At 44.3% G+C, this 14,518-nt stretch overlaps 2 protein-coding genes across 4 annotated transcripts in view; one reads left to right on the top strand and one right to left on the bottom strand.

Annotated features, from left to right (window-relative positions):
- The first annotated feature begins 544 nt into the window (after positions 1-544).
- On the top strand, positions 545-8,392 carry eps8l3a (EPS8 signaling adaptor L3a). The gene is made up of 18 exons (XM_076997551.1): positions 545-609; positions 828-898; positions 1,022-1,086; positions 1,218-1,376; positions 1,534-1,680; positions 1,830-1,890; positions 2,306-2,427; positions 2,871-2,985; positions 3,176-3,249; positions 3,363-3,437; positions 4,407-4,552; positions 5,730-5,886; positions 6,182-6,207; positions 6,312-6,408; positions 6,748-6,852; positions 6,959-7,044; positions 7,189-7,321; positions 7,724-8,392. Exons 1-18 carry the CDS (start codon positions 545-547, stop codon positions 7,751-7,753), a joined length of 1,734 nt encoding a protein of 577 aa, XP_076853666.1. The 3' UTR covers positions 7,754-8,392.
- Positions 8,393-10,210: 1,818 nt separating this feature from the next.
- ampd2a (adenosine monophosphate deaminase 2a) overlaps positions 10,211-14,518 on the bottom strand; it is a 30,528-nt gene continuing 26,220 nt past the window's right edge. For all 3 annotated transcript variants that reach the window (XM_077001457.1, XM_077001449.1, XM_077001466.1), the window contains 4 exons: positions 14,152-14,272; positions 13,758-13,931; positions 11,731-11,841; positions 10,211-11,560 (listed from right to left, as the gene is read on the bottom strand). In XM_077001457.1, the coding sequence (XP_076857572.1) occupies positions 11,330-11,560; positions 11,731-11,841; positions 13,758-13,931; positions 14,152-14,272 (637 nt within the window). In that variant the 3' untranslated portion in view covers positions 10,211-11,329. The remainder of the gene's footprint in view (positions 11,561-11,730; positions 11,842-13,757; positions 13,932-14,151; positions 14,273-14,518) is intronic.

The raw sequence follows: 14,518 nt of genomic DNA on the forward strand, positions 1-14,518 counted from the left end.
TGTATAGAACTATTGCATATTATAGAATGCAACAGAGATTCTGACAGTACTATTTATAACTGCTAAATGCCAGAAAGTTGAACAAACATAATAATATATATATAGTATATATAGTATATATATATATATATATATATATATATATATATATATATATATATATATATATATATACATACGTGTGTGTGTGTGTCATATATATATAGGTGAGCATATACAGTATAGCTCACCTAACGTGCGTTTGGTGTGTTTGTCACCTGTTTCCCTGGAAAGAGAGAGAGAAGAGAGAGAGAGAGAGAGAGAGAGAGAGAGAGAGAGAGAGAGAGAGAGAGAGAGAGAGAGATAAATATATGTATATATTTTCGGATATCTTGTCTGCACATCAGCTTATTGATAGCTCCTATGGATGGATAATTTTACAATCAATGGTAAATGTAAACATCCAGACTGAGAGACTAATGCTGAAACCTCACAGCCTTAGAGGCCAGTATGACACAGCAGTGTGAGTGTGTATACGTGTGCAGGGAGGTAGGAGGTGGTGCAGATGTTCAGGAGGACTAGTCCATATACCTACAGCTCCCGCAGCTATGAGGACTCTCTGCAGTCCAGGTAAGAACTTCATGTCTTTCTCTAACACACTGCAGGTACACTTATTAGTCAGAAACAGAATGAATAACTTCTTACTAATTCGAAGGCGCCAGGTTTAGATCAGCAGTACTTTTTCATGGTGATACTGATTCATGGTGATACTGTTTTGTGCAGATTTGGTGTGTTTCTCTCCTGGTGTGTGTATATCAATTGGTGTGTGTTTGGTTCTTTTGTCTCAGTGCATATTCACTGGACGAAACCTCCTCCCAGGGTTCGGACCTCTGCAGACCCAGCGCCAAATCCATCTACAGTGAGTGCTGACCTTCTCATCTCATCCACGCACCTTCTATGCTTTAGCATGCTGCACGTAGGCTGTCTTTAGCATGCTGGACATAAGCTCTCTCTTCATGTGAGTGATGTCTCAACTCAACAGTGCGCAGGAAAGAATATGCGGAGTCCATGAACAAACAGCTGTTCAAGTTCCAGTACAGAGTGGAGGTAACAGTTTAACTACTGACACTCCATCCACCTAACATTACCCTGCAGCGCTAACGCTAACCTTCACTGACAATGTTCATGTGCATTACAGTGGCCTGTACAGTAACAGTGTGTGTGTGTTCATCTTACAGCACTTATTTACCTGTGAGTTGGATGAGGTGGAGGTGAGGGGGGTGGAGGAGAGCGTGGAGCGACTGAAGCTGCTGGAGGTGATGGGGCATGTGTGGGGGCAGGACATGCTGCTGGAGGTGCATGATGGAAGTCTGCTGCTCAGTGACATTGAGACCAAGGTGACGGGACCCTAAAGCAGGGGGGATTAGTGAGGGTGGGGGCAGGGCTAACACAGGTGGTGCTGTAGGGGAACTCGTGCTGCAGGTGGTCTTTGTTGACTCTCTTTCATCTTCTGCTGTAACCGCCCCGCTCCGCCCCTCTTCCGTGTATCCTCAGGAGGAACTGGAGCGTCTGGCTCTGAGCAGTGTGTTGGAGGTGAGGGCCATGTTGGACGCCTGTGTGTACGACTCCCTGCTCACCGTGTCCTTACAGGAGTCACACGGGGTCACCAGAGTCTTCATGTTCCAGTGTGACTCTGTGAGGGTGAGAAGCATCGCTGCAACCACAGGAACTCCAAGCCCCACAAGCCCCATGTTCTTTCTGTTGACACCAACACAGAGCTGTTATTATTATTTATTATCAGATTCACTGAATCAGCCTTCAGAAGGTATTCAGGTTACTTTGTTTTTCAGGCAGATTATATCAAGCAAGGTCTTGAACGAGCACTGCAGAACAGGGCCAGTGAGGCTCAACGTATTAATAATACCAGGTAAGAAGATAAAAGCCAAAAGGCTATGGTATGAGTTTGGGTCTCTCTTTCTTGCTACACTGGTGAGAGTAAACAAGTGTTTCATTTATTTCCGAGTGGACGAGTTGGGGCCCTGACAGCTAATGACAACAGAGGCACAACCCCAGCACTCTGTCCAGACGAGACGAGAAGGTGGACTTCCAGTGAGGACTGGAGTGCTCCAGACTATGGTAAGTTAATGGATGAAAAATTTAAGAGGACGTTTAGTCAAAAATGCTGTCACCAAAAGTCAGCATGAACAAACTGAGACTAATTAAGCAATTAGTGTAAATGACTGCATGTTAGTTGGTGAACACTAAATTAGTTAGCCACATTGGCATGGTAATTGGTGAATAGTAAAATCTGAGTGTCTTTTTTCAGATGGGAGTCCCAGTTTAAGCCCACCTATAACCAGTCGTGAGCCTGCCTACCAAAGGACAGAGAACACACCCACCTGCGCTACCCAGCACCCACCTCCCTATACGGAGCATGACAGGAATGTGGTCAGTGACCTGTATCACTTCTCATAGATTGTCACAGAAAAAACTAAATGGAGGCATTTAGTGGCAATTATCATTTTAAATACTTTATAATTTAAGGCCACATTTTACGTTCCAAGAGGGCTCAGTAACCAAGGATCAGAATGGCAAGGCCCCCACCATCTGGGCCTGTCCAATCCACCCAGACCTTGATTACCACCTCTCTGTACTGGACCTCACCACCATTACTGCCCCTCTAAGCCACACCTCTATTACTGCCCCTCTGTACTGGACCATTGTGGTGAAGAGAGCTAAGCCAAAACGCGAAGCTTTCAGTTTACTGGTCATGAGCTCTGCATAGTGACCGAAAGAGTGAGATTAAGAATGCAAATACAAGTGGCTGAAATTAGTTTCCTCTGCAGGTAATGGTAATGATGGTCTGTGTTATGTGATATGTTTCCCTGCAGGATATTCTGAACCACCTGATAAATGATATTGAAGAGTTTGTGGACACTGTGGTCACTGTGGTGCCAAAAGTAAGCAAGAAAAAGAAGAAGAAAAAGCAGAAGAAAAAGCAGAAAGGTGAGACTAATACTGCTGTCATAAAGCAGAAAGGAGATTATTACTACTGTTGTAAAGCAGATAATTACTGCTGTCGTAAAGTAATACCGATCTGTGTGAATGCTGCAATATTTACTGTGTAAATGGTTTGTTTATTGATATTATGTAAATAAATGTCCCGTTTTGTCCTGTTTTGTCCTGCTTTCTGCAGCCGTAAAGGGGTTGCCCTCAAAGGAAGAGTTTACAGTCTGCCTACAGAAAATCAAAATGGCCTTCAACCTGCTGGTGGGTACCACCAGCTCAGGCTCCATTTCACACTTCATGAATTCAGCCAAGAAACCCTTTATTTTCGGCTAAAGGACCAACACTACTACTCTCACCCCCACTCTCTGCCCCAGGGGCATCTCAATGGTCATATTAACAACCCCAGCGCTGCAGATCTGGCCCATGGTCTCTTCTCTATGTTGGATGTGGTAAGGAAACAGCACAATTAGGAGTGGTCAAACACACATGCCCCCTCCCTCCCCACACACACACACACACACACTCAGGAGTGGTCAAACACACATGCCCCCTCCCTCCCTCCCCACACACACACACACACACACACACACACACACACACACACTCAGGAGTGGTCAAACACACATGCCCCCTCCCTCCCCACACACACACTCACACACACACACACGCACACTCAGGAGTGATCAAACACACATGCCCCCACACACACACACACACACACACACACACACACACACACACACACACACACACACACACACACACACACACACACACACTCAGGAGTGGTCAAACACACATGCCCCCTCCCTCCCTCCCCACACACACACACACACACACACACACACACACACACACACACACACACACACACACACTCAGGAGTGGTCAAACACACATGCCCCCTCCCTCCCTCCCCACACACACACACACACACACACACACACACACACACACACACACACACACACACACACACTCAGGAGTGGTCAAACACACATGCCCCCTCCCTCCCCACACACACACTCACACACACACACACACACACACACACACACACACACACACACACACACACACACACACACACACACACACACTCAGGAGTGGTCAAACAAACATGCCCCCTCCCTCCCCACACACACACACACACACACACACACACTCACACACACACACACTCAGGAGTGGTCAAACAAACATGCCCCCTCCCTCCCCACACACACACACACACACACACACACACACACACACACACACACTCAGGAGTGATCAAACACACATGCCCCCTCCCTCCCCACACACACACACACACACACACTCAGGAGTGGTCAAACACACATGCCCCCTCCCTCCCCACACACACACTCACACACACACTTGAGCTGTACTCAGGCTAGTGTTTGTCGATGCTGTAGGTGGTGGGGCGGTGTTCGGATGACCTCCCTCCGTCCGTAGTGGCGCCTCTCTTGGAGCCAGAGTGTGTGCGCTTCCTGGGTGAGGAGGCCTCGCCTGAGGAGGACCAGCTGTGGCAGACACTGGGAGACGCCTGGAACATCCCCAGGTACTCGGCCTTCATTACCACGGGCAGGCAGGGCCATGTGCGTAGAGTCAGCACCTCACACTGCACTTCACAGGTCAGCACTGCTGTTCGTCAATGACTACCAGGAATGTGCTGCAGTAATGAATATGGTTGCGGTTATATATCTAGGAATGTGCTGCAGTAATGAATATGGTTGAGGTTATATATCTAGGAATGTGCTGCAGTAATGAATATGGTTGAGGTTATATATCTAGGAATGTGCTGCAGTAATGAATATGGTTGAGGTTATATATCTAGGAATGTGCTGCAGTAATGAATATGGTTGAGGTAATATATCTAGGAATGTGCTGCAGTAATGAATATGGTTGCGGTTATATATCTAGGAATGTGCTGCAGTAATGAATATGGTTGCGGTTATATATCTAGGAATGTGCTGCAGTAATGAATATGTTTGAGGTTATATATCTAGGAATGTGCTGCAGTAATGAATATGGTTGCGGTTATATATCTAGGAATGTGCTGCAGTAATGAATATGGTTGAGGTTATATATCTAGGAATGTGCTGCAGTAATGAATATGGTTGAGGTTATATATCTAGGAATGTGCTGCAGTAATGAATATGGTTGAGGTTATATATCTAGGAATGTGCTGCAGTAATGAATATGGTTGAGGTTATATATCTAGGAATGTGCTGCAGTAATGATTATGGTTGAGGTAATATATCTAGGAATGTGCTGCAGTAATGAATATGGTTGCGGTTATATATCTAGGAATGTGCTGCAGTAATGAATATGGTTGAGGTTATATATCTAGGAATGTGCTGCAGTAATGAATATGGTTGAGGTTATATATCTAGGAATGTGCTGCAGTAATGAATATGGTTGAGGTTATATATCTAGGAATGTGCTGCAGTAATGAATATGGTTGAGGTTATATATCTAGGAATGTGCTGCAGTAATGAATATGGTTGCGGTTATATATCTAGGAATGTGCTGCAGTAATGAATATGTTTGAGGTTATATATCTAGGAATGTGCTGCAGTAATGAATATGGTTGAGGTTATATATCTAGGAATGTGCTGCAGTAATGAATATGGTTGAGGTTATATATCTAGGAATGTGCTGCAGTAATGAATATGGTTGAGGTTATATATCTAGGAAGCAGCCCCATCACCACAGACTGCTTTCGCCTGTTTCAGTACAAAATGGCCTGAGGATGATGACGATATCCCAACGTTCACTCCTGTGTTTAATGATGGCTGGGAGCCACCACAGGTCACACACCCGAACAGGAATCAGATCACACACACGAACAGGGAATCAGAGAGCCATCAGGAAATCCAGTCAGCAACACAGGTAAACACCCATCTACACAGTAATCTGACACACATACACACCCATATATAAACAGGTAAACACATGTACAACGACTAATGTACATACATACATGCACATATGTCCAAACAGATTAACTTGAATTTAACTTGAACTTGAAGGCTACTGGGCAAATTTCATACAGCATTTAAAGCACTAATTAAAATATAAATTTGTTCTAACATGGTGTACATTTAGCATTTACAAGCATGATTTAATTATAGTCAGAGGAATGGTTGAAACTAATTTAAACTGTTTTAATGTCTCTACTTCTCAGGACACCAAATCATCACCACAAAAAAGGTAAGATTATTCCAGTGACCAGAACTAGCACTTGTGTCCAATTCTAACACTGCCAGGCTAAAGCTGTGTGTGTGTGTGTGTGTGTGTGTGTGTGTGTGTTGCAGTTCTGAGGAGTCTCTCCCTAGCTACATGATTGTGTCTCATGACTTTAGAGGGCGGAATGATCGAGAATTGAGTGTGATGAAGGGAGAGGAGGTGGAGGTGAGCTCAGTCAACCTCTCACACACACATACACACTCACACACACACACACACACACACACACACACACACACACATATATATATATATATATATATATATATATATATATATATATATATATATATATATATATATATATATATGCACACACACACACACACACACATAAAAGGTATCCACAGTAACACACACCCAAACGAAGGCACAATGTGCCTGGCACATACACACATCCACAATATCACACACACACAATTACACAGCACCACCACGACACTACACTAAGAATGAAACATGCATTTTCCAGTCCTGTGAGCTGATCGTGGTAATTGTTTATAGCTTTTGGACATGTCAAAGCGCTGGTGGAAGGTGAGGAATGGTCATGGTGAGGAAGGTTTTGTCCCAAACAATGTCTTAAAGTCAAGAGACAGTGACGAGACACAGGTGTGTAACCCTCCTTGCAGGGGATTCAGTGCAACTCTACATGTATACTGCATTATAATTCTGGAACAAACATATGTGACATATTGGATAACTGCACCTCCCACAGGAAGTGGAAAGCAATCCCACCCTGAACAGGAAGTCCAGACCTGATGAGGTGAAAGATTGGCTGGAGCACAAGGGTTTCACTAAAATGTGAGTAAACCTAAACCCTAAGAGCACATTTTGTAATATTGTGTGCACGTGTGTGCATGCTTTTTATATACATACATATATGCATATGTTTGTACATAAATAATGTAGTGATGCTCCAGTTGTGTGTGTGTGTGTGTGTGTTAGCACGGTGCGGTGTCTGGGAGGACTCAGTGGAGCGATGCTGTTAGGGATGACACGAGAGGAGCTTAAGATAGTGTGTCCAGAAGAAGGAGGAAGAGTTTACTACCAACTACAGAATGTGAAATCAGCTCTCGCTGTGAGCAGCATCACAAATATATCTTCACCACTCAGAATCTCACTCAACAGCTACACAACAGCCTACTCGTACATTATATAGGGCAGTCATGGCCTGGTGGTTAGGGAACTGGTCTTGTGACCGGAGGGTTGTGGGTTAAATTCCCAGACCTGAGGCCATGACTGAGGTGCCCCTGAGCAAGGCCCTTAACCTTCAATTGCTTACTTGTATAAAAAATGAGATTAAAATGTAAGTCGCTCTGGATAAGGGCGATTTACATAAATGTAAATGTACATTAACATCTACTCATACCTTAACAACCTTACACACCTTAACAGCTACTCATGTCTTACCAGCTACTCATACCTTAACAACCTACTCATACCTTCTGCTCACTGTTGTGTGTGTCTGATTTGTTTGTAGTTGGCAAGAGAAGTGAGGCCACTGGTCTGATGGCATAGCAAGAGTGCAGAATGACTACAGGATGAAAAGAGCACACACACACACACACAGAGATATATATTATACATACCCAAACATACACATACATATATACATATACATATATATATATACACACACCTTACATATACATATATATACATACATACATATACACACACACACACACATACATACATACATACATACATAAACACACAATAAACACACACACACACCTAGTTTTTCCGCCTTGGCCAAATAAGGGTGCTTACAGACAGAAAGTACTGTAGGTAGTTCATGCTTTATTTGATGTCATTGGCACACATGTACATTCCCTACATGAGCATTCATTGCAACACTGGTAGAGTGCTTCAGCTAGGAGAACACCTACTAGATGTCCATTTCAAACATAAAAAAACAAACATAACAAATATAATTGTGCAGAATTTTATGAAAAATATATGTAAATACATTAAAAATAAATGTTATCACAATGGTTACAAACCTAACATTTTGTGAAATTAGCATTTTGACAGAGTAAAATCAGAGTGGGAACATGTACCGTGGTGTGCATCTGAGCCATGTCTGTAAGAGTCCACAGCCAAACACTGCACAGAAGAAACGTACAGACCTAACTGATGTAGACCTCTGTAGAAATGTAAAACGTACAGACCTAACTGATGTAGACCTCTGTAGAAATGTAAAACACTTGCCACATATTCTGAATCCCAATGCCCACAGAAAACCCCCTTCCTGCTCACTGGAACAACAGTGCAAACCTAGTAAATCTCTCATGACGGTCAGTAAGAGGTTAACTTTACCTTCAGAAGGGAAACGTTACAGCTACATATAATAGCATTATATAGCAAATATCAGCATTTTATAATACGAATTTATTTTCTTTGTGCCTTCAAACAAACTTCAATGAGCAGATCCATCAGGGGAAGAGTCTGGGCTCATGCGACTGGATAGAAGAGTCTGTGCTCACGTCACTGGATAAAATTTTCCAGAATTATTGTAATTATATCACTAGCTACATCCTCATGACATCACATACATTATTTAATAGACTCACGTTACCTTCATCAGCAAGAAATTAGTTTCCTTATGGTTATGTTATGTTTTCTCTATGTTTATGTTTATATATATGATAATACAAAGGCATATTTGTACCTTCTGAAAAAATACTCTCAAATTGAAATCAAGCACGTTACCCACACACTCACAAACTAGCTCACACACTCACAACCCAGCGGGAGATAACAGTCATGGTGTCAGAGGTCTAGCTGCATCTGAATAATCTCAGCATCAACAGCAAGACAGCAACACAGTGCAGTCAGGTCCAGAGCTCAAGGTGTGATCTGTGTTTGTGACCTTAGTCACAGAGACACAATAAACAGTAGAGCAGGAAGTAGATTTTTCAAAAACAACTATTAGAAACATTTTCACATTGTAGTTGTAAACAAAATATCCAGATGTTCTAAAATCATAAAAATCATCAATCATCTGCAGCTCAATCAAAGATTAATTAAAGTTTAATGTTTCTTCATATAGATTAGGCAGAAATGTGAAATCACTTTTCAGGGTTACACACACACACACACACTATGGAATATTTTCTGTGGCTGGACATCAGGTCTTGATACCAGATGCTGTAAAACCTCTAAAAGCATTAAGGTTAGTAACCATAACACTTCCAGGGTCTCCAGTGTGTAAGGCAACCAGCACACAGCACAGACCCAGTTTATGACTGTCTGTTTGGGTGTGTGTGTGTATATATATATATATATATATAAAGGAAAATGGTCAGTTGTATTTCATAAGGCAGCAACTCTTAGAGGAACGTTTATGAAAGTGATAAATTGTGTGATGTGTGTGCATGTGTGCACTTGTGCGCATATGTGTGCATTTACGAGCTTGGGTAGGCGGGAACATGCATGAGTAGGCGGGGACATGCATTGGTAGGCGGGGACATGCTTGAGGCTACTAGCACGGCTATGCTCAAGAAATGCTACTTCTCCACAACATGCAGATGGGAGACTGTCCCACCCTGGAGTCTTACCCTCCAACCCCTAAATCCTCAAGCCACAAAACCCAAAACGCAACCCATATCCTATACCCAACCCCTATCCCTAAACCCATATCCCAAACCCAACCCCTATCCGTAAACCCATACCCCAAACCCCTATGCCTAAACCCATACCCCAAACCCAACCACTATCCCTAAACCCATACCCCAAACCCAACCCCTATCCCTAAACCCATATCCCAAACCCAACCCCTATCCCTAAACCCATACCCCAAACCCAACCCCTATCCCTAAACCCATATCCCAAACCCAACCCCTATCCCTAAACCCATATCCCAAACCCAACCCCTATCCCTAAACCCATATCCCAAACCCAACCCCTATCCCTAAACCCATATCCCAAACCCAACCCCTATCCCTAAACCCATATCCCAAACCCAACCCCTATCCCTAAACCCATATCCCAAACCCAACCCCTATCCCTAAACCCATATCCCAAACTCAACCCAATGGAGGTGAGGAGAGTAGCCGGGGAGTGGAGATGAGTGAAGGGAGGTAAATGCTGTCTGGCCCATGGGAGAACTGGACCATGGAGGGGAGAAGAAGGGAAATGGGGAAGATAGTGTGTGGGAAGACCTGGGGCCACACGGACAAGAGGGGAGGGGAGAGAAGAGAGGGGAGGGGAGAGAAGAGAGGGGAGGGGAGAGAAGAGAGGGGAGGGGAGAGAAGAGAGGGCAGGGGACAGAAGAGAGGGGAGGGGATAGAAGAGAGGGGAGGGGAGAGAAGAGAGGGGATGGGAGAGAAGAGAGGGCAGGGGAGAGAAGAGAGGGCAGGGGAGAGAAGAGAGGGCAGGGGACAGAAGAGAGGGGAGGGGAGAGAAGAGAGGGGAGGGGAGAGAAGAGAGGGGAGGGGAGAGAAGAGAGGGGAGGGGAGAGAAGAGAGGGGAGGGGACAGAAGAGAGGGGAGGGGACAGAAGAGAGGGGAGGGGAGAGAAGAGAGGGGAGGGGAGAGAAGAGAGGGCAGGGGACAGAAGAGAGGGGAGGGGAGAGAAGAGAGGGGAGGGGACAGAAGAGAGGGGAGGGGACAGAAGAGAGGGGAGGGGAGAGAAGAGAGGGGAGGGGACAGAAGAGAGGGGAGGGGAGAGAAGAGAGGGGAGGGGACAGAAGAGAGGGGAGGGGAGAGAAGAGAGGGGAGGGGACAGAAGAGAGGGGAGGGGACAGAAGAGAGGGCAGGGGAGAGAAGAGAGGGGAGGGGACAGAAGAGAGGGGAGGGGACAGAAGAGAGGGCAGGGGACAGAAGAGAGGGGAGGGGAGAGAAGAGAGGGGAGGGGACAGAAGAGAGGGGAGGGGACAGAAGAGAGGGGAGGGGAGAGAAGAGAGGGGAGGGGACAGAAGAGAGGGGAGGGGAGAGAAGAGAGGGGAGGGGACAGAAGAGAGGGGAGGGGAGAGAAGAGAGGGGAGGGGAGAGAAGAGAGGGCAGGGGACAGAAGAGAGGGCAGGGGACAGAAGAGAGGAAAGCCAGAAGGGGTGTGACGAGGAGAGTGATGAAGGAATGTCCTAGTGTGTGGGGAGCACAGGGGCCATGGAGAGGCATGCCTCCTCCTCCTCCTCCTCCTCGTCGATGTTCTCCAGCTCCTGCGTGCGCACAGCATGGATGATGAGCTGCAGTTCCTCACACAGAGTCTCGTGCCTGAAGGCCACGCGGATGTCCGGGACGTTAGTGCGACGAATATCGTTGCCCTCTGGACCCTCCTGACTGTAGTCTGGACCCAGCCAGTGGCTCTTTGTCTGACAGGTAGAGCAGCAAACATTAAAGCTTTGAGTAAACATTGTGCTTGTTTGTGCATGTGTATTTGTGTGTGCATGTGTGTATATGTGAGTATGTCTTGAGTGTGTGTGTGTGTGTGTGTATATATATGTGTATGTTTTTTATGTGTGCGCATATATATTTGTGTTACCTTGTGTGAAAAGCCACTCATGAGTACGCTGTTCCTTGCTAATTCACACATGTCACATGAACTCAGCTTCCACACCTGAGCTGCTATACTGTACTCCTCCATAAGGGGTTCCTACACACACACACGATACACAAATGCCAAACACACAACAAACATATTATATATATATATATATATATATATATATATATATATATATATATATATATATATATATATATATATACACACACACACACACACACACACACAAAATGTCTCCTTTAAAAAAAAAAAAGCTGTACACATGTTTATATAAATACTGTAAAATTTGAGAAACCTAAATCATGGATTTCAGTACAATTATTTAAGTTTAAATAATTTAATATCTGATAAACTGAGCCTGGGTCAGTGTCTGATCAACAACTGTTGTAAATGTCCGTTGTACTGCCAAGTTAGAATATAACCAGATACTGCAGAAAGAGAGGATTTATTTCTGACATGACCCTCACAATAGAGATTTCTATTTTAAGGCTTTCACACCGAGTCTGGTTTTAACATATGAAAAACAGGCACGTTAGAGTTTGAAAATGAACGCATGTAAATTAATGGCGTCTTTCACATCCAGTGAAAGCACGATAAAAAGCTAGGTTTATACTTTCACTAGTGACCGTAGCGCGCGACTCCGCACAGTTCTTTTGTATTACGTTAACAAATACGAGCCTCTTGTAATTCCAGGACGAAACATGGGAGAACGTGAAGACGTTAAGATTGGGCGTAAACAACCATTAAATGTGATGGAAAAAGCAAATTATTTCGAGTATATGTATAAATATTTAACTTAATTAAGTTTAAGGTGCTGGGAATGTGACGTACAAGTGCTTTAATTCCACCTTATAAAGATGTATGAACTAGGGGTGGGCGGATCGATATTTATATCGATAGTATCGATACAAAGGTGAGGATCGGTATCGGATCGATACCATGGCGAAAATATCGATTCTTTTGCTGCAGTTTAGAGGTCTGCGCGGGACTACTTTTTTAATCCTGCTCCCGCTTGTTTTAATCCCGCTCCCGCCAAAAAAACGCTTGTTTTAATCCCGCACCCGCCCACCACATACACATTTCTGTCGCCCCCGCCCGCAATCCTAATATGAATCGAATTAATTAGATTTAGTACTTGAAATTTTCTTATGTATTTATTAAAACAGCAATATAGCGATGGATCGCGCTGTCCCATTTCTTACCACAGTCCAAACACATGCCGTCAGTGACGTACACCAACACTTTCTGATATCAATCACAACAAGCCGATTTCCCTCTCCATTAATTACAATGGAATATGACTTCCATACATCAGACTTTCCTGTAGTTGGCTTAATTGTGGTGTATTCGCCTGTTTTAATTGAATTTTCCACAGCTGAAACTGGTTGACCGTCTACAGCAGGGGTCGGCAACCTATGGCACGCGTGCCACCATTGGCACGAGGCATAATCACTGGCACGCGACACGCTGGACCAGCATCAGCAAAAATATATATGATTTAATATAAATTATTATATTAATGGATTATACTTTCGCGAGTAAAAAGTATAGACACTTTTTACATTTCAAGTAAAAAGTATCCCCCCCCCCGAATCGACAGCGCGCGAGACCCTCGCGCATGGGCCATCGCCGCTGATTTTAGTTTAGCTTTTTTTGTTAAAAAATTTAAGTCTGATGCACTTTCTGCCATTCTCACCGCTGTGTACTAAGTAGCTGAACCGGAGCGGAGTTGCGCATGCGCGGGTCAGTTTCTCAGCTGGCTTGCTTTTTATCTGTAATAAGCAAACACACACGGTATGGTAACCGTGCATTTTAATACCGTGGTATACCATGAAACCGGTTACCGCTGCAACCCACACACACACACACCAAAACGTACATGCAATTTTAAATGTTGTTGGTATTGTCCTTGGTTTGGCATTTTAGCAGTGTGTGTATAGTGTGTGTGTGTGTGTGTGTGTGTGTGTGTGTGTGTGTGTGTGTGTGTGAGAGAGAGAGAGGACCTTAGTAAAGTGGAACTGGAGGGGGTCATCAGTGGAGAGAGAGACCATGAGACCACGCGATAGATACTCAAGCAGTGGGTTTCTATGGTAACTGAGGAACAGGCTGTTGTTGCTCAGCGGAGACATGGCAATGCCAACCTGGGCAAGATAGTAAAGATACTGCAGCACAGGAGCCTGAAAAACACACACACACACACACACACACACACACACACACACACACACACACACACACACACACACACACACACACACACACACACACACACACACACACACACACACACACACACACACACCAAAATTACAGCACTGAAAACGTATTGAAGTATTGAAACATCAATACTACCTTTAAAGCTCTACAAAATGTGTGTGCATGACAGAACATGTGTACCTTTCTCAGTAGCAGTCCGTGTGAAATGTTGGCCGACAGCATGAATCCAGACACCAGGTGGTGTATAGGGCCCGCCTCTCCACAGTGAGGGCGGAGCACAAAGGTATGGAAGCCCCGCCTCCTGTAAATCCATCCAGATTACAAACTGTACTAATTTAGTACATGTGGAGTTAAGAGACAGGTGAAAAACACCTGTAATTCATTCTAATCTTTGTGGAAAAACAATATCATGTGTCATGTACCACTTAGAAAAGGATAGGACCTGACTTCTGTGTGGAAGCCCTATGACCAACTCCAATTCTAATACACCCCCAGCACAGTCAGTAAGATAAAGTATGTGAAGTAGGTGTAAATTATATAATAAAGA

This window comes from Brachyhypopomus gauderio, chromosome 1 (assembly GCF_052324685.1).
Source record: "Brachyhypopomus gauderio isolate BG-103 chromosome 1, BGAUD_0.2, whole genome shotgun sequence".
In the NCBI taxonomy this organism is placed as follows: domain Eukaryota; kingdom Metazoa; phylum Chordata; class Actinopteri; order Gymnotiformes; family Hypopomidae; genus Brachyhypopomus; species Brachyhypopomus gauderio.

Excerpts from the sequence above, each read along its gene's own strand:
- eps8l3a (XM_076997551.1), top strand. The coding sequence starts at position 545 with ATGTTCAGGAGGACTAGTCCATATACCTACAGCTCCCGCAGCTATGAG. Across the intron at positions 1,891-2,305 it reads CAGGGCCAGTGAGGCTCAAC|ATGGGAGTCCCAGTTTAAGC; the intron begins GTATTAATAATA and ends GTCTTTTTTCAG. Across the intron at positions 6,853-6,958 it reads GAGACAGTGACGAGACACAG|GAAGTGGAAAGCAATCCCAC; the intron begins GTGTGTAACCCT and ends CACCTCCCACAG.